Source organism: Rhinolophus hipposideros, assembly GCF_964194185.1.
Source record: "Rhinolophus hipposideros genome assembly, chromosome: 14".
Lineage (NCBI taxonomy): Eukaryota > Metazoa > Chordata > Mammalia > Chiroptera > Rhinolophidae > Rhinolophus > Rhinolophus hipposideros.
The window spans coordinates 34758228-34779302 of record NC_138060.1 but is presented as its reverse complement, the minus strand read 5'-3'; the positions used below and the strand labels follow the sequence as shown (position 1 = coordinate 34779302).

General features: G+C 49.4%; 2 protein-coding genes across 7 annotated transcripts in view; both read left to right on the top strand.

Moving 5' to 3' along the window:
• Window positions 1-12680, top strand: part of TMEM108 (transmembrane protein 108) — a 263053-nt gene extending 250373 nt beyond the window's left edge. For all 6 annotated transcript variants that reach the window (XM_081072359.1, XM_081072354.1, XM_081072356.1 and 3 more), the window contains 2 exons: window positions 7418-7572; window positions 12333-12680. In XM_081072359.1, coding sequence (XP_080928485.1) covers window positions 7418-7572; window positions 12333-12455 — 278 coding nt within the window. In that variant the 3' untranslated portion in view covers window positions 12456-12680. The remainder of the gene's footprint in view (window positions 1-7417; window positions 7573-12332) is intronic.
• Window positions 12681-16461: 3781 nt separating this feature from the next.
• BFSP2 (beaded filament structural protein 2) overlaps window positions 16462-21075 on the top strand; it is a gene marked incomplete at its 5' end in the record, with an annotated part of 66850 nt that continues 62236 nt past the window's right edge. Inside the window, one exon of the mRNA XM_081072818.1 lies at window positions 16462-16950. Within this exon, the coding sequence (XP_080928944.1) occupies window positions 16462-16950 (489 nt within the window). The remainder of the gene's footprint in view (window positions 16951-21075) is intronic.

Here is a 21075-nt window from a genome sequence, read left to right as displayed (position 1 = left end):
TTCTGGAGTCTTCCCAGGAGCCACCTCTCCCGGCCTTTGTCTCCTACTAGTTGATAAGCAAAGCCAACTTTCCACATCACGGGTGGGCAGCCTACCTCTCCTCAAGACCCAAAGCAGTACAAGTGAAAAAATATTTGCAGGTCGCGTATTTCATTGTTTCATTAAGCAGTTTTCTCTCATGGAAACACACATGTATTCTTAAAACTGTGATTTGCCCCCTTCTGAAACAGAAGAATGATAATGAGAAAATATTGCACTACTAGCCAATAAATTATTAATAATCGTCATATGAGAGAAGTAACCTCATTAGAGATAGCTTTCTAATTTTCCATTCTTTACATGTGTCTAGAGGCTACAGATTACAAAGTGAGTGCCCATTTTAATCGTTTCAGCCTTAAAACAGGTTAGCCAGAGGAGTAAAATAAAGGCTGAAACAAACACACTGCCCAAGGAACACACCTTACAGGTGGAAAGTAAGTCACCAGGTGAAGTGACTTGCCTGGGGCCCCAATCACACATGAGCCAGCCCAGATCTGGTGGTAGAATCTGTTTGTCTGATTCAACACAGTATTTCCTGAGTGCCCATTGTGTGCCAGGCACTAGGGAATCAGAGATGTGTGATGGCTCCCCTCCTGGCTCCCAGAGCCCTCTCCCCACCTGGACTTCCTCTTTGCCTGGACTGGCCAGCCCAGAGTACATGCAGCCTTTGTCCCCATAGGCCACACCCACCTGGGTTTTGCAATTCTAAAAAGCCTTTCCCGCCCTTAAGCTATGTTTGAGTTTGAGATTAGATCAGATCTTACTGCCAAGCCAGAAAACCCATTGGCTGCTTCATAATAATGTCAGGCAAGATAGAAGCAAGGATACAGCCTGGATCTGCCCCTCAGGAATGCGTCCCACACTGACAGGAGCCTGCAGGTACTGGGGATAGAACATATCGCTTTGTAAAGGATGATGCGAACCTTTGTTCAGCGCGGACTCTTGTAGCCCCTTGGAACCACAGACCTTACTTCCTTTGACATCTGTCTGCATTTCCACCATCCACACAGAAAAACGAATGTAGCCGAGAACTGTTTTGGGCAGGCTCCATTAAGGCCTCACTCACCAAGGTTCCTGCCTCAGCCCTGGCTGCCTCCTCCTACAGCTCCCTGTCCTTGGTCGTGGCCCCGACTCCTGTGGAACCGTCGTTAACCCTGTGAAGTCCCGGATGAGAGGGACATTAAGATAGAAGAATACTTGTCCAACTTCAGAAAGCTGTGCTTTCAAAGCACAGATGAGTGAGTAGGCAAACTGCTTTCATAGCCCAACCCCACTATGGTCATCAGGCGAGCAGACCCCTTCCAGGTCTAAGGGCCCCTATCTCAGACCTTCCCAGTGGCAACATTTATCCTAAAACTCGCTCTACTGCCCTCCAAGAAAGTTCTCGTCTTTTGCCAGATTGCCAAGTCGTTCAGGCAGTCTGGGTAGTAGCAAAGTGCATGCACAGATTTTCTCACACCTGGCTTTTCAGACCAGCCCTGGCCCTGGCCCTGCTTGTCTCCATCCACCGGAAGCCAGACTTCAGATGGCCGGGACTGCTGAGCAGATGGGTGATTCCCCTGCTCTGGCAGAAGCAGGGGATGGTCATTGCAAGTCTCAGGCCTGCCCACAGGGAGATGTCACCCATTCCACCTGCCCTTCCAGATCGTGAGCCCCTCCCAATGGTTGAAGGGTATCTGTGCCAGGACTAAGAAATGCTTTGTTTCCTGAGCTATGCCAGAGACAGCCACACATGGTTTCAGATGAGAACCAAAATTGATTGGATCCAGGCCACATTTGGCTGGGGCAGAGGAGACGAGCAGCTCCTGAGCTGGTCTCTGCTGCCACCATCAGGACACATGGAGCCCGCCACCTCTTGCGAGAAGCCCCTATCAGGGCCTGGCACTGAGTTGATCCTCACTCACCACTGTCAGTGCTCTGGGTTCCCATCAGGATGTCAGTTTTGTGTCTCTACCAGGCACTCTGGCCTGTTTTGCACATGCCACATCCATTCTTGAGAATGTTTTCACCCAACCTCCCTGGAAAAAGATGGAGGCTTTATGGGAGATGACAACAAGAAACAAGGCCAGCTGATGTTTTTTTATCACCAATCCAAGTCGAGCCTGGCCGAAGCAGAGAAGCAGAGTAGCACCTCTCGCTGACCTTGGATGTCTGAGGGGCTATGTGCACCTTGCCCCAGTCTGGCTTCCTTCCAGATGTGCAGTAAATGTCACTGGAGTATCAATACTGGAGTAACAGTATTCAAAGAGACACCATGTCCTTGGGCCAACATGGTTCTTGGCTATGTTAGTTTTTCTGCAAATGGTAGTCAAATCTGAATTTATATATGTACCTTTTCTCACAAGCCCAGAATGACTTTGTAATTATTATATAAGAAAACCTGGGTCAGAATTACTCTTTCCAATGAAAAGAATGGAACAAATTGGGACGAGAAGGAAGTGTGACTAAGAGGCTTGTCTCCCTGGGGCTCATGAACTAGTCAAAGAAGGAGGAGGAGGGGGAGCATCCTCAGGGAAAGGCAAGGTTGTCCAGGGGGTGTTACCTCAGCTGGACCAGAGTGTCATGCCCACGCTCACACACCTCTTCTCTGTGCTTCCCAACTAGCGCCGCCTGGTGGGAACTTCCTTGGGCTTCCTCAGTCATATTCCCACCAGCCAGGATGGGGAGCCAGACAGAAAGCCCCCTCGACCTGGTTCCCCTGGGTCCATAGCCTCATGTCCAGGCTGGCCTCCTTCCATACCCAGAGGCCTCCCTGGGCCTTCTCCCTCAACCGCCAAGTAGAGAAATGATTGCCCACAGCCTGGCTCACCCCTCAGGTTGGCACTCCTGGAGCCATTCTTCCCTGGAAGGTCTCAGATTTCTCATGTAGAAAATGAAGAGGCCTCACTGAACTATGTCAGAGCTCCCTGTCCTCTCATTTCTTAACTTTAAACCTGCATGAATCACTAGAGAGGAAGCCTGGTGTGATAGGAAGACTTGGCTTGGGGATCAAACACATACCTGGACGTCATCCCAGCTCTCCCACTTGTAGCCTGTGGGACTTGGACAAGTTACTTACTCACTGGTCCAGTGTCTTCTCACCTGTAAAAATAGGGTCAGTGTCCATTGCGTTAGTCTGGGGCCTTCGGTAGGCAGACACTGACATGGGATTAGGCCTGCAAGAGATTTGTTGGGGAAACACCTGTGACATGTAAAGGAAGGGACTGAATTAGGCAGGGAGAGCCTCAGAGTGGAATATGGGTCTGGCATCTGTGAAAGGAAAGGGAACAGCGCGGACTGGATAGGAAGAGTCTTGGACTGCAGCACAGTTTCAAGAACGTTTCTGACAGGCCGGTGGGAGTCCTCAGGCCACTTGAGGAGCCCCCTGTCCTGCAGGAACAGGCCTGAACTAGTACGGCTGCTACAGCCAGTCACACCTGAGAGCAGCCCGGGAAGCATGGCCTCAGCACATACATGGTGGTGGGGCCAGTAGGCGGCAGCTGGGTCTGTCCCTGAGCCGTACTTCCTGCAGCAGGATATCTGAGCGGAGCATTTTCATGGCTGCAGCACCCCCCACACCCAAAGACTTCCTGTGAAAATCAGAGATGATGCCTCTGAGGTCCTATCACAGTGTCTGTCATCAAGAAGGTGCTCAGTAAATGGCAGTGGTGATTGTTATTTAGGTTGTTGTTCGGATTTGCTGTGCATTCTCCAACAGGCCACAGAGAGAGCGCTTTTCGCAGGTGTTTGAAAAGGTTGACTCTTCAGGGCACCTGTAGGATTGTATTTCCATTTCCTGTCACCGTGAGTACCATCCCTAGAATCATGCCCCTCCCAGAAATATTAACACAGTACCCAGGGCTCTATCTTAAAATCAGCGACCTTCTGTCTTCCTGTCCCACATCTGACAAGCCATGGACAATTCCCCGCGGACATCCCTGGGAAGCCAAGAGAACTTGCTTAGTTCTCACTCCAGGTTTACAACTTGAGGAAACAGGGAGCCCACTGACCTCCTCTAGTCTTGACAGCTGTTGCCTTTGGAGAAACAGCAGTTGAAGCTTTGACTAAATCAGAAAGGGGGTGGCTAACACCTTGTGTTTGCACAGAGCTATAGTGTACAAAGTGCTTCCACTTGCCTGAGGTACGTTCCCTCCATGTTCAGGACACTGTGGGACAGCAGGCATCAACCTGAGGGTCACAGAGACTTGGGGTCAGGAAACTAGCTCAGTGAGCAGGGTCAATTGGGTTAACTTCTGTGAGCTTCAGGTGCCTTTTCTGTAAATGGGAAGAGTAACGGTGCCTTTCTCAGACAGTTACTGTGTGGGTTAAACCAGACTGTAAAGGGCTAGGTCAGTGCTGGGAATATATGAGTCTGAATTGTACTATTCTTGCTTCGAGGAAAGGTCAGACCACAGAAATAGTGAAAATTGTAAACCACAGGTGGAGCCTTGGCCATGAGCCACCCAGCAGTCACACAGCCCAGTTTTTCTTTCTACATCTCTCTTGTGGAAGATGCTGGGAGAACAAGAAGAAAACTCTCCTCCATTAAGTACCTATTGGGTGTCAGGTACTGCACTAGGCACTTTGCATGAACTATCTCTGTAACTCATTACACCCCTGTGAGGTCCATAGTAACCAGCTGGGTGAAGTGACTTACCTAGTGAACACGTGGCAGAGCCAGACTTGAACCTGGGTCTTTTGGACTGCAGGCCCATGCTTTTTCTATAGCCAGGCCCACTTCTAGTATGCCAGTGAAACTACTAGAGGCCCACTCTCTAGTATGCCACTTGAGAGGGACTGGGAACTCCTGAGAGAAATATAACCAGGCCCAGAGCACTAACACCACGTGAGGGGAGAAAGCTGGGAAGAGAAGTCCCTGTTCCCATCCCCAGGCCATCCTGCCACAGTGCCAGCCCTTCCCACAGGCAAGATCCTGGTCCTGTGTCTTAAACAGGCCCAGGCTCCAGAGCCAGGGCAGAGTGCACTTAGAGGGAGTCCTGGACTGGGCATGGGGGGTCAGGGGGCCTAGACTCTGCACCCTGTGCCAGCCCAGGTTAGCAGCATGGTTTCACTGCAGCCTAACCCTCTCATTGTGGCTGCTGTTTTACCTGCTTGAATTCCCCCACGCTATTTCACTGTCCTAGTTCCAGGAGCAGGGTAGCGGGATAGTGAAAATATGGACACCAGAAACAGGGAGACAAGACCTGGGGTCTTGGCCCAGCCCTGCCACTCATAGCCCTGTGACCTGTGGCAAGTCAGCTAGCAGCTCCCCCACCCCACCCCCATGCCTCCTTCAACCAGTGGAAGAAAGGGGAAGGAGGGAGGGAGGGAAGGAGGAAGGAAAGAAGACTCACAAAATTTAAACACATCTATGCCAGCCAAATTCCTCTTAGCTCAGAAATTTCCTTTATATTTTTAAAAATTTTTTAAAGGGGACCTGGTAGAATGGTGAACAAATTAGAAATCTTTTTGCTCAAAGCAGATTGGATGAAATGGAAACTTGCCAGATCTCTTGTCCGGAGGCCTTCTCAAGCTGAGATGCTGGCAACGCCAGCAGCTGAGAAGAGAGCTCCAGAATTCCTCTGTCAGGGAATTCCTCCCACAGAAGTCTGAGGTGTGGGCCCTGAGGTCTCAGCTTGTGTGTGTGCCAGCTTTTGCCTGCCCCCACCCACACCCTTGCATGCAAAGTTCTCTCTGGTGCTGGCCAAACCTCAGGCCTCTGTGGACAAAGCTGGCCCTCTGCTGCCCCCTGGTGGCCATTGCCATCATGGTGCCAGTCTCTGTGGACAGCTCAGCCTGGGGTCCCCTCTCCTTAGCACACATGGCTGGCACCTCCAGGATGCTGGGCGCAGCCCTGCCCACCCCTGGCCTGGAGATTCAGCTACAGGCTCTGGTGGTGGTGAGCCTGGGCAGGAGCTGCCCAGCTGCCCAGTTTTCATTTACTGGCTTCTCCCCAAGAGGGCTCTTGTCATCCTTATCATTGTATCACCTGTTCCACTGTGAGCCTGCACAGGCCATCCCACCTCTGCGACCTTAGAAACCTTCCCTGCCAGCATGCCCAAGCCACTCTGTCCACACAAGTCCATCAGCATCCAAACATTCTCCTTCCTGCCTGGGACCCCAGAGTCTGAGACTGAAAGGACAGGGTCACATGTTAAGCTGTGCAGAGCCTTGATCAGGCCCATCCGTGGCCTGATTAGTCTTTGGCATGTCTTTGTGAGACAGAACCATGGGTGGTTAAAAGCACAGACTTCAGAGTCCAGATGTCTGGGTTTGCTCTTGGGCAAATCACTTCACCTCTCTGAGCCTGTCTGTCATATGGGAGCCCTAATAGTACTGACCTCGTGGAGTCAAGTAGAGGATGAAATGAATTCGTATTTATAAAGTGTTTGGAACCCTGCCTGGCACATAAATGCTATATAACTGTTAACAGCTTTTAATTTATTTTTTTTATGCCGATGATAATGGTAATGTCAGGGCAGCTGTTATGCCAGGTCGCAGACCTCTGCCCGGTGATTCTACAGGAATCACAGACTCGTTTTGTAAAGTTCTCTGGGCTCTGCACCTCCTTCTGCCAGCCTCCCGCTCCTCTGAGCAGCAGTGCATCCCAGAGCACACATGCCATTCTGTGCCATTCTGTGCCACCAAGCTCTGGAGAGCCCTCCCACTGAAAGAGCAAGGCCTTTTCCTGGAGCAGACTCCAGTAGTAACACTGCAGCCTCCACAGAAAACTGAAATGACACCCAAGTCTCTTGCCCCTAAAGTCTATGGATGCAGCCTCAATACATGGCTCTGGCCTCACCTCTTAACCTCACTCCACTCCAGCCATGTTTCCCTTTTCCCACACATATGAAGCATGTCCCCACCTCAGGCCCTTTGCACATGCTGTTTTCTCTGCCTGGAACACACTGCCCCCATTTTGCACATGGCTAGCTCCTTCCCCACCTTCCTTTCTCAGCTCTAAGGTCACCTCCTCAGGGAAGCCTTTCGTGATGACTCTAAAGCACTCTCTCCTTCAACTCATCTCCGTTGTCTCTCTCACTTCACCCAGTTTCATTTTTTTTAACAGTTATCACTATCTAGATTTATCTTATTTATTCATTTTGTTTATTATAAGTGGTCTGACTCCCTCTACACCCCTCCTTACACGCACTAGGAAGGAAGCTTATGAAAGCAGGGCAGCTTTGTCTTTTTTTCTCTCCCTATCTCCCGAGCACCTGGCACAAAGCAGGCACTCAGCATATATAGATATTTGTTGAACGGACAAACGAATTAATCAATGGGGTAAGTAGTATATGACTGTCACAGCCCTGCCTAGAGACTGGCCTCTGTCAGTTGGCAGTGCTGGCTCCGCGCCTGTCGCCTGCCTCCCCCTCCCTAACTTGGACCCCTTCCACAGCCGTCTTGCTGACCGTGTGCTGCCTGCGGAGGAAGAAGAAGACGGCCAACCCGGAGAACAACCTGAGCTACTGGAACAATGCCATCACCATGGACTACTTCAACAAGCATGCAGTGGAGTTACCCAGGGAGATCCAGTCCCTTGAAACCTCTGAGGTAATGAGCCCAAAATCAGGGGGTCCCCCTGGAAGTGCTGGCCCCGTGGCCCCGGAAAAGTGCAGGCTCCAGAGAGAGCCGCGGAGCGTCTGCTCATTTCTTAGCTCCTTACCCCTCAAAGTGTGGTCCACGGACCAGCAGCAGTAGCACGAGGAGGCTGTAGACCCCGCCCAGCCCTGCTGAATCAGGGTCTCCATTTTAGCAAGAAGCCCCAGGGGCGTCATGCACATGTGAAAGGTTTGGAAGCACTGTTCTTGAGACGTTGGGTTTCTGAGAACAAGTCAGCAAACATTCACTGAGGACCCGTTTTGTGACAGGCACTCTCTGGGGACTGTGAAGATGAGAGCTTGCTCTCAACGGGCCCAGGTTCCAAGATGTGGTTTAGGTATGGACCCCACACATCATTCAAAACCAAAACAAATGAGGGGAGATGCAAGAAGAGTTACAGAGAGCTGTGGTAACCCAGGAGAGGAAAGCCTTCACAATGGAGATGCTAGGAAGGATGAGTGGATTTTGACAGGTATTCCAGTAAGACATAGCCTGAGGAAAGGTGGAGATGTGTGCTAGATATGGCACTGAAGGAAGTGTTGGCCTGAAACACCTGGCTGGCCAGTGAGACAGCTGGGCTTTGGCTTCAGAGGCTGTGCTCTGAAGGTGGGCAGAGGCCAGGGTGCAACAGGAAAGGTAGATGGATTAGGCATGCCCTCGAATGGGGTTGAATGGACTTTAGTCTTGGGCAACAGAGGGTCACTGAAAGTTTTGAGTTTTGTGTAACCTAGTTTTAGAAAGATGGTGCTGATGGCCTGGGGATGACACTCTATATGTAATCAATGAATGGAAAGGAAGGAAAGGAAGGGTAATTTAATGGATGGGTGCATGGATGGGAGGACAGACAGAAAGACAGACTAGAAACAAGAAGATCAACTGGGACGCACTTGACATGGCCCTGGAGAAAGATGGCGGACATCCAAGGAAAGGCAGTGAGAGCTGAGAAGACTTGTTCTGGAGCTACACGCCCCTCTACGCCCACAGGCCCCTCCCACAGCAGCCAGGGTGAGCTTTCATAGACATAAATGTGGTCACGTCGCTCACATCACTCAGAAGCCTTCAGTAGCTTCCTGTTGCTCTGAAGGTAATGTTCAGAGTTTTCTACAGGGCCTGTGAGGTGGGCCTGGCTCCAGCTCCTTCCCCGCCTCACGTCATGCCCCTCTCCTCCCATTTCCTAAGCTCTGGACACACTGGATTTCTTCTCCTCCTTTACCAAGTTATCTCACTGCAGGGCTGTGCATGAGCTGTCCCTCTCTCAGAACGTCTTCCGTCCCTCCCTAGCACCCCCTTCACTTGTCTCCTACCCACCATTCAGTCCCAGTCTCCCATCACTTCCTCAGAGAGCCTTTCCCTCACTTGCCAGGTTGGGTTCAGCTCTCCTATCGCATGACCTCAACTCCTTATGCTTTTCCATCATGGCACTTATCAAAGTTGTAAGTATGTAGCTGCTGGTCTGATATTAGTTTAATATCTCTCACCCCCGCTAGCCTAACCAGTTGCTTCCACATTGCTAAACCCAGAGGTCAGTTCTGAGCACTCCTGTTACTCAATCTACCAGCAACATTTAACAGCAGTCAGTCATTTCCTCCTCAGATGTTTTTTCACTGGCCTCTGGGGCCCCATCCTGTCCTGGTTCTCGCCCCCTCCCAGCAGCTCCTTCTCAATCTCCATCATTGGTTCCCAGTTCCTTGACCACTGGCACTGGAGTGACCAGTCTCACTCCTCCCACTGCTTCTCTTCTCTTTCTGCTGCGTTCCATGACTTGACTACTAGCTCTACACTGTTGATTACCAGTTTCTCTCTCTGGCTTTGAACTCCAGCCTCATATACCCAGCTATACACATTGTCTAATGGGCATCTCGAAGTCAACATGCCCAAGACTGAACTTGACTCCCTCCTCTCGACCCAAAAGCTCACCTGCTGCTTTTCATCATGTAGATGGCACTGCCAGCTGCCTTTTCCTCTGCACACCCCACATCCAGTCTGTCAGCAGATCCCATTGGTTCTTCCTGCACAGCCGTGCTTCTCACCACCTGCACTGCTATACCCCTCATCCAGGCTGCCATCGTCACTCAAATCATGGATTGCTGCAGTAGCTTCTGAAGATAGGATTTCCCATTACCGTCTTGCCTACTGCAGTCTGTCCTCCACACAGTAGACAGACGGTCTTTTTAAGGCAGCACCTCATGTCAGCCATGGCTCCCCACCCTCAAATGGCTCCCCTCCGCATTTTGAACAAAACCCAGATTCCTCCTACCAGACCCATCGGGGGCTGGCCTCTGCCCCTCTCCGTGACCCTTCCTGCCAGACTTCCCCTTGATCAAATACTCAAGCCACACTGACCATTTTGTTCCTCATCACAGTTTGCTTATCTCCACCTTAGCGCTTTGCTCTTGTGTCTATCTGAAATGCTCTGCTCCTGGCTACTTCCAGCCCTCACGTCCTTCGGGTCTCTGTTCCACTCTCGCCTCCTCAAGGAGGCCTTCCCTGGCTGCTCTATACAGATTAGAAGCCCCCCTCCAGCCCCAGTTCTTTATTCCCTTCCCTGCTTTATTTTTCTTCAGAGCACGTCTCACCACCTGATACCGCATCACTCTCTCTGTTGACTGGCTTGTTGTCTGTCTGCCCTGCTAGAATGGAAGCTGCCTGCGGGCAGGAGACTGGTATGTTCTACTCACTGCTCTAGCCCCAGCACCAGGAACCGGGCTCTGCACTGGGTAAATGTTTGTCACATGAATGAACCAAAAGTTTTATTCATGATTTACCCATCACCCAGCCCAAAGCCCAATACACAGTGGACACTCAATAAAAAATTTTAACTGCAGGACAAACAGAGAGAAAGGCTTCGTGAAGGTACTGACCGTTAGCATGGTCAATGTACATTTCGAATAGCGAAAGTGTACCTGAGAACTATTGCAGTGAGTGAAAAATGGGTGACTTGGCAAAGGGACTGGCACCACTTTGAGTGTGGGCTGCGAATCCCTGGACTCTAAATTTTTCACATTCTCTTTATAAATCAATAAATGAAAACCAAAGCTGAAGGACAGTGCTTATGAGCATATCATAGAAAGGGCCAGTTGGTCGTCTGGCCCAGAGTACGAGGGCCACCATGGGACACAAGCCAGAGGCTCCTGGAAGGAGGCTGCCCCCACCAGCCATGAGCTCAGAATCCAGCGGTTACAGCAGAACCAACAGCACAGCGCTCAGTTTGGCTTCAGAGTGGATTGTATCAGTTTCCCTCCCAGCAGGTCTACTCTCCTCATTGTGCTTTATTTAGAGTAATGCTGCAGTTTGTTCCAACTCTCTGGGCGCACATGTGCACTGCAGACCACCCACAGAGTGATCATATGGTCACAGGGCACATTCCACCGTATTCCACAGCCGCAGGACCTGCACTCACGTGCCAACTTTGGAGGCTGCCAAGTGCTTTGCCTAAGCAGGTTTGTCTGGTGCTCTGCTCCCTTTCTGGGTTGCTGAAAGCAGCAAGACATAAGTCTGGACCGTGCAGGCAAAATTGTGATGCCCAAAAGGTGCTTGGAAACTTTTCCTGGCTTGCTTTTTTTTTTCCCTCTTCCTTCCTCTCCTCCTCCTTTTTTTCTTCTTTCTTACCGGAATTGTTTCCTAAATAACTTTCTCTTTTTTATGCAAAGTCCTCACATGGTTCATCCTCAGTCAACACAACGAGAACTAAAACAACAAGCCAGATCTTAGCCTCCAAAGTGCCCCCCCACAGCTCAACCCAAAAGCCCAGTAGAGAAGGAGGATTTCTGTCCCCTCACTGACATGCCCTGTGTACCCGAACTGCAGAGTTGGCCCCATGTCTACCCCTCAGATGGGCACGCAACGAATTCCAAAACATTGAAGGAAATTCTTGTCTTGTGGATAAGCCTTTGCCCTGAAATCACCTGCAAGTTCTGAGACTCCAGTTGTTTAGATATAGAAAAAGCTACGCTGTTTTCTCCGCTACGTCGACACCTGAGCCTGAGTCTGAGTACAGCTGGTTCGTGGTCCACAGATATTTGCAGTGCTTGGTAGTTGAAGCCACAGCCATTGAGATGCAGTGAGCCGTGGGTTGCTCATTTCTAGGCTTTTCCACTCCTGGAGCTGTGTAGACAGACTGAATTATTCACTTACCACCTACTGTGCAGTCACACAGAGGTTCAGATCCATTCACCTCAGCACATCAACAAGAAACGGGGCAAGGATTCAGGAGGGCAGGAATTAGCCCTTGAAGGCTCTGCCGGGTGGTGGCAGGAGAGGAAAGAGGTGGGCAGATGTAGAGTGTGTTCAGGGAGGAAAAGCAGCAAGGTCTCACAGAGGTCTGTGAGAAAGGCAGGAAGCAGAGTCTGGGGCCCAAGTGGACCAGGGTTTGCCCATTCGCGCCGTGAGCCATGCACTGTGTGTGTGGCCAACAGGGAGCCTTCTCCAACGTTGACAAGGAGAGCAATTGACAAGGAGAGCAATACCATTTCTGGCAACCTGAGGTGGGAGTGATTCAGGAAGCAGGAAATCTTTTTTAGAAGCTGCTCTAAAAATCTAAAGAAGAGCAAAGAGGGCTCTGCACCTCAGCACTGGCAGTGAGGATGATGAAAAATGTTTACCAAGTAATCTCACGTGAAAATCAATGTCCCCGTGGGTACATACATTTCTTTAAGAATGGCTGCCTCTAGAACCCTCCCTGCTCACACCATCTCCTCCCTGTCTCGCCCCAGGACCAGCTCTCGGAGCCCCGCTCCCCAGCCAATGGCGACTACAGACACACTGGGATGGTCCTGGTTAACCCCTTCTGCCAAGAAACACTATTTGTGGGAACCGATCAGGTATCAGAGATCTAAGTGCGGCAGCCCTCGCTTTGCCATTCCCTACCTTTCCTCTCTAAATTACAAATATACAAATATATATTACGAATATAATCTTTGTGTAGCCCTGACTTAATGAGAAACATTTTCAGCTTTTTTTTCCCTAAGAATTGTCAACATCTTTTTTATAAGTGTGGTTTAAAAACAAAAACTTTACAGAACGATCCGTGGCTTTATAAAATAAAGGTGTTTCTAAGCAAAGCCGTTGCATTGATTGCTTCTCTTAATCACTGTCCTCGAGCACTTGTGGGTCTCAGCAGCCCTCGGCAGGTCAGGGAAGAGACTGACCTGTGGAAGCAGAGTGTTCAATGGTCATGAGCCCGGCCCTTTGTGTGATTCTTAAAGCTCTGGTTCCTCTTGATTCCATCTGACCCCCTGCCTTCCCCCTCCTATGCACACCCGTGAAGGGCCACCTGGGGGGAAGAGGTGACAGACTCATGCACTAAAGCAGGACAGGGGACATGTCATCACCGCAGCGGATGAGTGCCCGGGAGCCTCACACTGGCACCACTGGCTGTCACGTGCAAGTCCGTCCGAGCAGACGCAGGCAGGGGCAGCAGCCCTCCGGAATCCTTGCAGTTCTTCAGGCATCCTAAGGCAACATCCCGATACCGTCACACGACAGGGACCTTCCGCTGTGCTGACAGGACTGCCTTTCCCTCATGAAAAACGGCTCCCCTCTGAGCACATGCCTGCATCCTCTCCAACACCCACATCTGCAGTCAACGCTCGCTCGTGCCTTTGTCTGGAGAGGGTTTAAATGCGGATCCCAGCCTGGAGCTTGAGAATGCTTGTCCTTCTTTAAGGGTCACATGTGTATTGAGACTCAGCTTCGTTTTCTCAAGAGGCCATCGGACTATGCCCTTGAGGAGCACATTTCTGTAAGAAGCCTTGAAGTGTAGAGCTGTAATTTCCTAAGTCGTCCTCCTGTCATCTTAAAAAAAAACGAGAATTTCAACGTGATCATTTGGGAGCGGAATCATTACCTCACTCCCTCCTTGGCCTTGCAGACCCACTTGGGGGGTCATCAGATGGACTCGCCACCCAGCTTTCGTTTCCAGTCCTCCTGTACTGCTCCCGTCGGTGGGTAGCCGTACACCTACTCCCACACTGCATCCAGCTTGCCCAACGGGTCAGACCCTCAGAAATGAGAGAGGGCCTTCCAGAAATGTCTGTTTCTCCATTTTTTTCCTAGTAGATAGTGGCTGGGACAAAAGATAACTGCTTTGACACTTCCTTTCTCTAAAAGAAAAATAGTTTGATAGTATATTTTGAATATAGATGTTCTTATAGTCAGATTGGGAATTGAATTTGAATGTTGATTCATACGTTTGTGTTGTTGCCGTGGTCTTTTATCATGACGTTTCCTGTCTTCCTACATTTTCCTCTTAAAAAAAAAAAAAAGATGGCCTTCAAAAATGTGTGCTCTCAATGCTGTATGACCGTACTTAACATGAGTTCAGTGGTTGTCTCTCTTCAAAGACTTTTCAACCCACAAAGAAGCAGGTTAAATGTTGTTCTGAAATTAATTTTCTAGTGTGCTGTTGTCTGACCTTTTAACCTAATCATAATGTTTCTGTTAGCTGCTGCATTTACTGTATCAATATGTGTGTGTCTATATAGAAAGCTGTTTGTAAAGTAAAATTTATATATAATATATGTAATCAAAGATACATATGTTATATATACATATGTGGATGTATGACTTATTTTTCCTTATAGACAGAATTCAGCTACTATGTATATATAAATAAACTTATTTTATTAGCCAGAGGACTAAGTTGCTAAGACATTTTGTATTCTTCTCATTTTAAAATAGCTTTTAGGTTTTCCTTTAGTACTAATACCACCTAACATCCATCTGTATTGTTTACTCTATTTTAACAGTAAATTGGGTTTTATAAAAATGATGAGCTAATAGGATTAGCAATTTATTATTTGATAAGCTAAAACCTTTAAAACATGTTTGTGATTTCTCCAAAAGGGAATCATTTCGCTTCAGGTCTTTGGAGATACTGATATCAATTAGGGTACATCCCCTTCTTATCCTCCCCTCCCCAAAGCTCGGGTCTTTATTGGAAATATCTTTGGGTCAGAGAAATCTGAAGTTAACCCAGCCACTGAGTGTTACCATTCTGTACAGAATAATAGTACCTAAACCTTTGCAAACAACTTAGATGCTTGGACCCTTCATTTAGCCTTGGAGGATACATCCTGGAATTCACGAGAGTGCAGCTCTTTGGAACTCAGTATTAGGTGGTTGTTATAACACAGTCTCATGGGCACCCTGGACCCTTCAGGGGACACCAGAGGTGGTGTTCACGGTAAGAATACCACGTCTAAATAAACAAGGGACACAGCCGGCCTTTACTTGAGCAAGTTAGTTCCTTAATCTTTTACTCATGTAACTAACATTGATATTTATAAAGTACCTTCTGTGTCATCTCAAAAAGACAAACTAGAAGAAGAAGGAAAAAGAGCCATGGTGTCCTAATCAACAAGGAAGAGCACATAGAATATTCCAGTAGGTGACCAGGGTGCTTACCTCTTCCTGTGTGACCGTGGGTAAGTACCCTGCGCTCTGGGTGGTGGGAGACAGAGGTTGTCCTACATGAGTCACTGAACCAGGAGTCAGAAGAGGCCTCATCCAAGCTCGACTACTTTCTGAACATGAACATTGGGCAAGTCATAGCCAGTCACAGGACATGGGATGATATTTCTGGAGTTGTGCGGTGTGCAGCCCAAATGACAGTACATGTCAACCCTGTACCTAAGGGTGGAAGTGAGAACCCAGTGAAAGAAAACGTGGAAGTCATGCACAGCACTGGAAAGGATTCAACATACTGACGCCCTCCCCTTCTCACTGGAGGTAGATTTCCACATTGCAGGATCTGGGATAATATCCAGTCCCTGGGTTTTGGTTACTTGATTTCTCTAGGGTAAACCTCAAGTGCAGTGGATTTTAGGTCCATTTTGTCATCCCTGGGGCTGAAGAAGTGACTGGGGTGGGACCATGACAACATGCCTTAGTGGGTTCTGAGGATAGGAATTAAAAACAGCAGTGCCATCGAATCCTAACTGGGAGTACCCATAAAGAGCTTACTGGAAAACCTTCTCTTTGTGTTACTTAATAGTTTTCTGGCAGATGGAGAAACAGATGTATAGGAAATGGCTAGAGCATAATAGGTGCCCAACAGGTATGGGACCTACATTTGCCAATGTCCCTTGTCTAATGCTTTAATGAGTTAAGAGCCCAGCCCAGGCCAGTGAGTGGGAAGTACGGTTCAGAGAGGTGAAACCATGGGGCCAAGATCTGGCAGCTGATGAAAGCAGTTTTTGAGGGAAGAAAGATGCTAAGAAGGGACATGAAGCTGCTCCCAGGACTGAGGGAGGGTAAAGGAAACAACAGGCTTGGTTTGTTTCTCTTGAGACCCTGGGGCTGCCTCCTGCCATGGCTGGTTCACATCTGTTTCCATCCTCTATTACCTGTCTAGACATGTGTGCACATTCACACACACCACATGTAGAAGGATGTAGAAAGCCTTGTAGAAAGATTGAGTCCTGGCTCAAGCCATCCACTACACTTGTAATCTGAACCTCGGTTTTTTCATCTGTGCAATGGGGGTGCTTGATACCTGCCTTGCCCTCTCTTAGGTAGTGAAATACACAAATCCAGATGAGCCACCCCTACAGCCTGCACTGATTCAGCCTCCGCCACCCCCAGCAGAAAAATCTGGGTGGTCAGGCACATGACCCTGCGGAGAATACATGAGGCCCTCTCTGCACGCAGCCCTGGACAGGGCCGATTCTCTTTCAGCTCAGTGAATGATGGAAACTCATGGAAAAACAGCAGACAAAGCAGCCCTGGGAATAGGGCAGCTTCCAGAGAGGCCTGTGACTGGGCCACAGGGACGCTGGGGCTGGAAAGCAAAAGCCACTGGACTCTGTAAACCCACTAGGCACAGCAGAGGCAGAAGGGGTGATGAGCTCAAGGCGAGTGGTGGTGGGTGCACCACCCGGGACAAGCTCCAGCATGTCCCTGCAGAGTCACAGGGCATCCTTCAAGGGAATACAGTCACCATCTTCCCTGGATAGCCCCCCGGGCTCCAGGACCAATGCCGTGGGTGGCCTTGTCCGAGCACCCAGGGTCTATGTAGGGATGGCGCCCAGTGGGTACCCAGGTAGACTGGGTGCCCGTGTGACCCGCCGAGCCCTGGGCATCAGCAGTTTCTTCCTGCAGGGGCTGCAGAGCTCCAGCCTGGCCACAGCACCTGCTCCAGTCCTGGAGAGGGACCCCAGCGCCATTGAAGACCTGGGGGGCTGCCTGGTGGAATACATGGCCAAGGTGCATGCCCTCGAGCAAGTCAGCCAGGAGCTGGAGGCGCAACTACGGGCGTGCCTGGAGAGCAGGGCCGAGCGCGCGGAGAGCTGGGGAGCCCTCAGGGCCTCCTGGGCCAACAGCTGCCAGCAGGTGAGTGCCAGTGCCCGTGCCCAAGGGCTTTGCAGAGGTTCCGGGAGGGGATGCCGACTGCTGCCTTTTGCACCATCTCTGGGAGGTCATTATCAGAGAACAAGCGGGCTGAGGCCGGGGGCAAGGGGCAAGTGATCTAGGCCAAAGAAACTGACCATAACCTCTTCCACTTCCACGCCAAAAATACGAATGGCAATAATAACAGCAATAAGTGTGGTGTCCTAGGGGCCTGCCCCACACGAGTCCCTCTGCGTGCACTGTGTCCTCTGATGGTCACAGCAGTGCTATGCGGTGGCTCATTCACTGATGGCGCTTTTCAGATTAGAAAACAGGGGCACACACACACACACAAAAGGTTATTTGGTCAAGATCGTGCAGCTAGTAGGGCGACGGAGATAAGATTTGAACCTGAATTTTTCTGGCTCCAAAGCTTGCTTTGGTCCCATTACCTCAGGCTGCCTCTGTTACTTTTGTGTTAAGAAAGGGTTTTTACAGCCACCATCGAATGGAATACCATCACGTGGGTGTAGCATTAAAAATAAGGAATACTTGGAGCTGTGTTTCTATATCTATCTATAACTGCACTGTCCAATAGAAATAGATAATTTACAAGTTTATATTACCCGCAATAAAAAAAAATGAAAAGTAAAGAGAAACAGGTGACATTATATCTTATTTAACTCAATGTATTTTAAATGTTATTTCAACATGTAATCAATATAAAAAATATTAATGAGATAATTTACCTTCAAATGGAATTTGCTGCAATGATAGAAATGTCTAATCGCCACACTGTGCGGTGTGGCTGCCACTAGCCTCTGATGGCTACTGGGCACTTGAAATGTGGGTAATGAGACTGAGAAATTGAAATGTTTATCATATTTCATTTTTGTTACATGTGGCTATATTATTAGATAGGGCAGGACACAGAGATTTCATCTTTTTCTCTTAGTCAGGACCTGCTCTCCAGGGTGATTTCTGCAGACTGAGTGCCCAGCTCATCCATCATCTCTGGTCTGCAGCCTGTGGGTCTAATGCTGGGACTCCAGCCAGCATTGCACAACTCATCTGTCTCTTTGTGGGTGGCTGCCTTCTCTTCTCTCTGGCTCCACCAAATGCTGCCCTTGGGATCCCTTGGAGCTAAATCAGCCTCTCGCCCAGCCAGGAACTGCCAGCTCAGACCCCTTGCTCCCTGGGTCCCAGCATGCAGCCCCCCCGAGATGAGGTCACAAACCTTCATTTGTGAGAGGTTAGGTGATGCTGAGACACTAAAGGGCTTCCCATTTGCCCCTCCTGCCTTTTATTTCATCCCAGAATGCTTCTCCTTCACTGTCAGTCAGTGACTGACAGCACAGTACACACGACACACAACACTGTCCTCTCTGCTTTGCCCTGGAGCTGCTGTTGTGCTGGCCTCCAGCTGGGCTGTGAGAGAGAGCCATCTCCGAGCGCGCCCGGGGCCTGAAAGCCTTCAAATCTCAGGCAGCCACTCCTCCAAGATTCACCCCAACAGTCCCGATTCCAAATATTTGTGTCCTATAAACCACCAGAACGTCCCTAAATATGCCAGTATCTCAACATCTACAGGATAATTTCTTGCACTCAAATGTCACACAGACTTTTCATAAGACAGGTGTCCCAATTTCTAGGTCAAAGAGTATGGCCAAGAAATGAGTCCATATGCAACAGACACTGGCTTGGTCTGACTCCAGCTAGCTACAGGAGCTTGGAGGATTTACCCAACTTCTCTGATCCTCAGTTTTCTTAATGGTGAAATATCCACAATACCGTGGATATTCCCGCAAATCCATAGATAATAAGTTGCAGGGTTGCTGCCTGCAGGTAGACTATAGACCAGAACACTATACAGGGAAACCAGTGCAGCCACAGTGCTGCAGGAATGAAGACCTCATGCCCAGACGGTCCACCCCAACACAGGTGGTCGGAATGAGGGTCATTTTCCTCTTAAGTGACTGTAACTGACATCCAGTGTATGACTACAGAGTTCTCCTTTTCTTCTTTGTTTTTCAAACATGGATTTGAAGATATTAGACCAACCTGTAAAATGGAATTATTTCTGTATCACACACCCCAGCCTTCAAGCCACATTAATATCTGTTCCATCAAAAAGAACAAAAGAAAATTCTATGCATTTGAGAAATGCACATGATTTTTCCTTTGTTGTTGTTACAAAACTGACCCACACTGCCCATCCCCTCCAGACCCCAACACATACAAGGTCTGACTGACAATTAAGTTTGCAAACTTGTTGCACTGCTATTGCTAATATTTTTTGATATCAGAGGGATTATTCATTATGAATTTGTACCAACTGGACAAATAGTTAACCAAGTTTACTATTTGGAAGTGCTGAAAAAGCTGGGTGAAAAAGTTACACGACCTGAACTTTTTGCCAACAATTTATGGCTCTTGCATCACGACAATGCACCAGCTCACATGGCCCAGTCTGGGAGGGAGTTTTTAGCCGGCAAACAAATAAGTGTATTGGAACACCCTCCCTACTCACCTGATCTGGCCCCCAGTGACTTCTTTCTTTACCCAAAGATAAAGGAAATACTGAAAGGAAGACATTTTGATGACATTCAGGAGATCAAGGATAATACGATGACAGCTCTGATGGCCATTCCAGAGAGTTTCAAAATTACTTTGAAGGGGGGGACTAGACCCTAGCTTCCCCAGGGAAGTACTTGGAAGGTGGTGGTAGTGATATTCAGCAATGAGGTGTGTAGCACTTCTTCTAGGATGAGTTCGCAAACTTAATTGTCAGAACTCATAGCTGTAAGATGGCTTTGCTGACACCTGCTCTCCATCCTGGTATTCCCCACCCCATCCCCAGAATCATCTTTTGGACACAAGGGATCTGACTACATTATGTTCCTGCCCAAAACCCTTCTGAACTCCCATCACTAACAAGGCACAATCCATAGCCTGGGCTCAGTCCACAAGGCGCTTCTGAAGCCACCCTGCTATCCTAGCCACGCTATCCCTCTGGGAGGCCCTCGGCCTGGCTGCTCCTGAGATGCTTCCCCTGCTCCTTCTACAATCCCGTGACAGCCTCTACATGCACCCACTGTGCAGTTACCATGTTGCCCCGTGGTCAGTTGCATGTCCATGCCCTCACGCTCTGGGCCCACTTAGGCGAAGACCGAGTCTTCCCAGCACAGTGAGACAAGTGGAAGGGGCATAAACTGCAATTCCAGTGAACTTACATTTGGATGTTGGCTCTGCCACCTATAGCTGGGTGATTTTAGTCAGTTACTTAACTTCTCTGAACTAGTTTCTTCATTTGCAATTTGGGGATCACACTATTTATTGTACAGAACTGTTAAGGGGCTTAACTAAATGTAATGCACCCAGTAAAATCAGTGGCTAATGGCTTGGGGAGACCATTTCATTCCTGGCATTGCAGGTACCTAGGTCCACTAACATGATCTATACTCAAAAAGAAGCGGATCTCACTTCAAATCCTGGTTCTGTCACTTAGATGGACCAACCATTCCTCTGATCCATAGCTCCCTTGCCGCATCTTCAAAATGCATGAACACCTCCAGGGTCATTGTGAGCATGAAATGAAATAAGAGGCACGAAGGGACTTCAGAGACTGTGAGGTGCTGTGCTCATGGTAAGTCAGGGCGCCAGACCCCTGAGGGCTACGCCTCTGACCATGGGACTTGCTGTTGGAGGCCAAGGCCCCCCCTTAGAGCCTTAGCAGTATCCCTCCTTCCTCCCTCCACCCCTAACAGTGTCCTCTTCACACATCAGTCACAGGGCTACAGCTCCTCGTAAGCCCTCTCTGTCCCCAAACAGTAGGCCTCACATCTGGCTGCTCAGAAACCGTGCCTCACCCCTGGGGAGTGGGGCCCACTGTCTCCCTGGCGCTCTGTCAGGGAGTCTGAGACTCACCAACCAGCCCATCCCCGCAGAGCTGCAGGAGTCAGGACGTCAGTTCTTGGGGGTTGGGGGGATCTTCTCCATCATCACTCACTGTGCAAGTTTGTGAGCCTTGAAAGCATAGGGGTCAGAGTAAGGGTCGGCTCCCCAGACGTGTGACCACCATGGTCCTACAGGGCTTGTGCTCAGAAGGCCTGCAAACTTGGCGTTTAA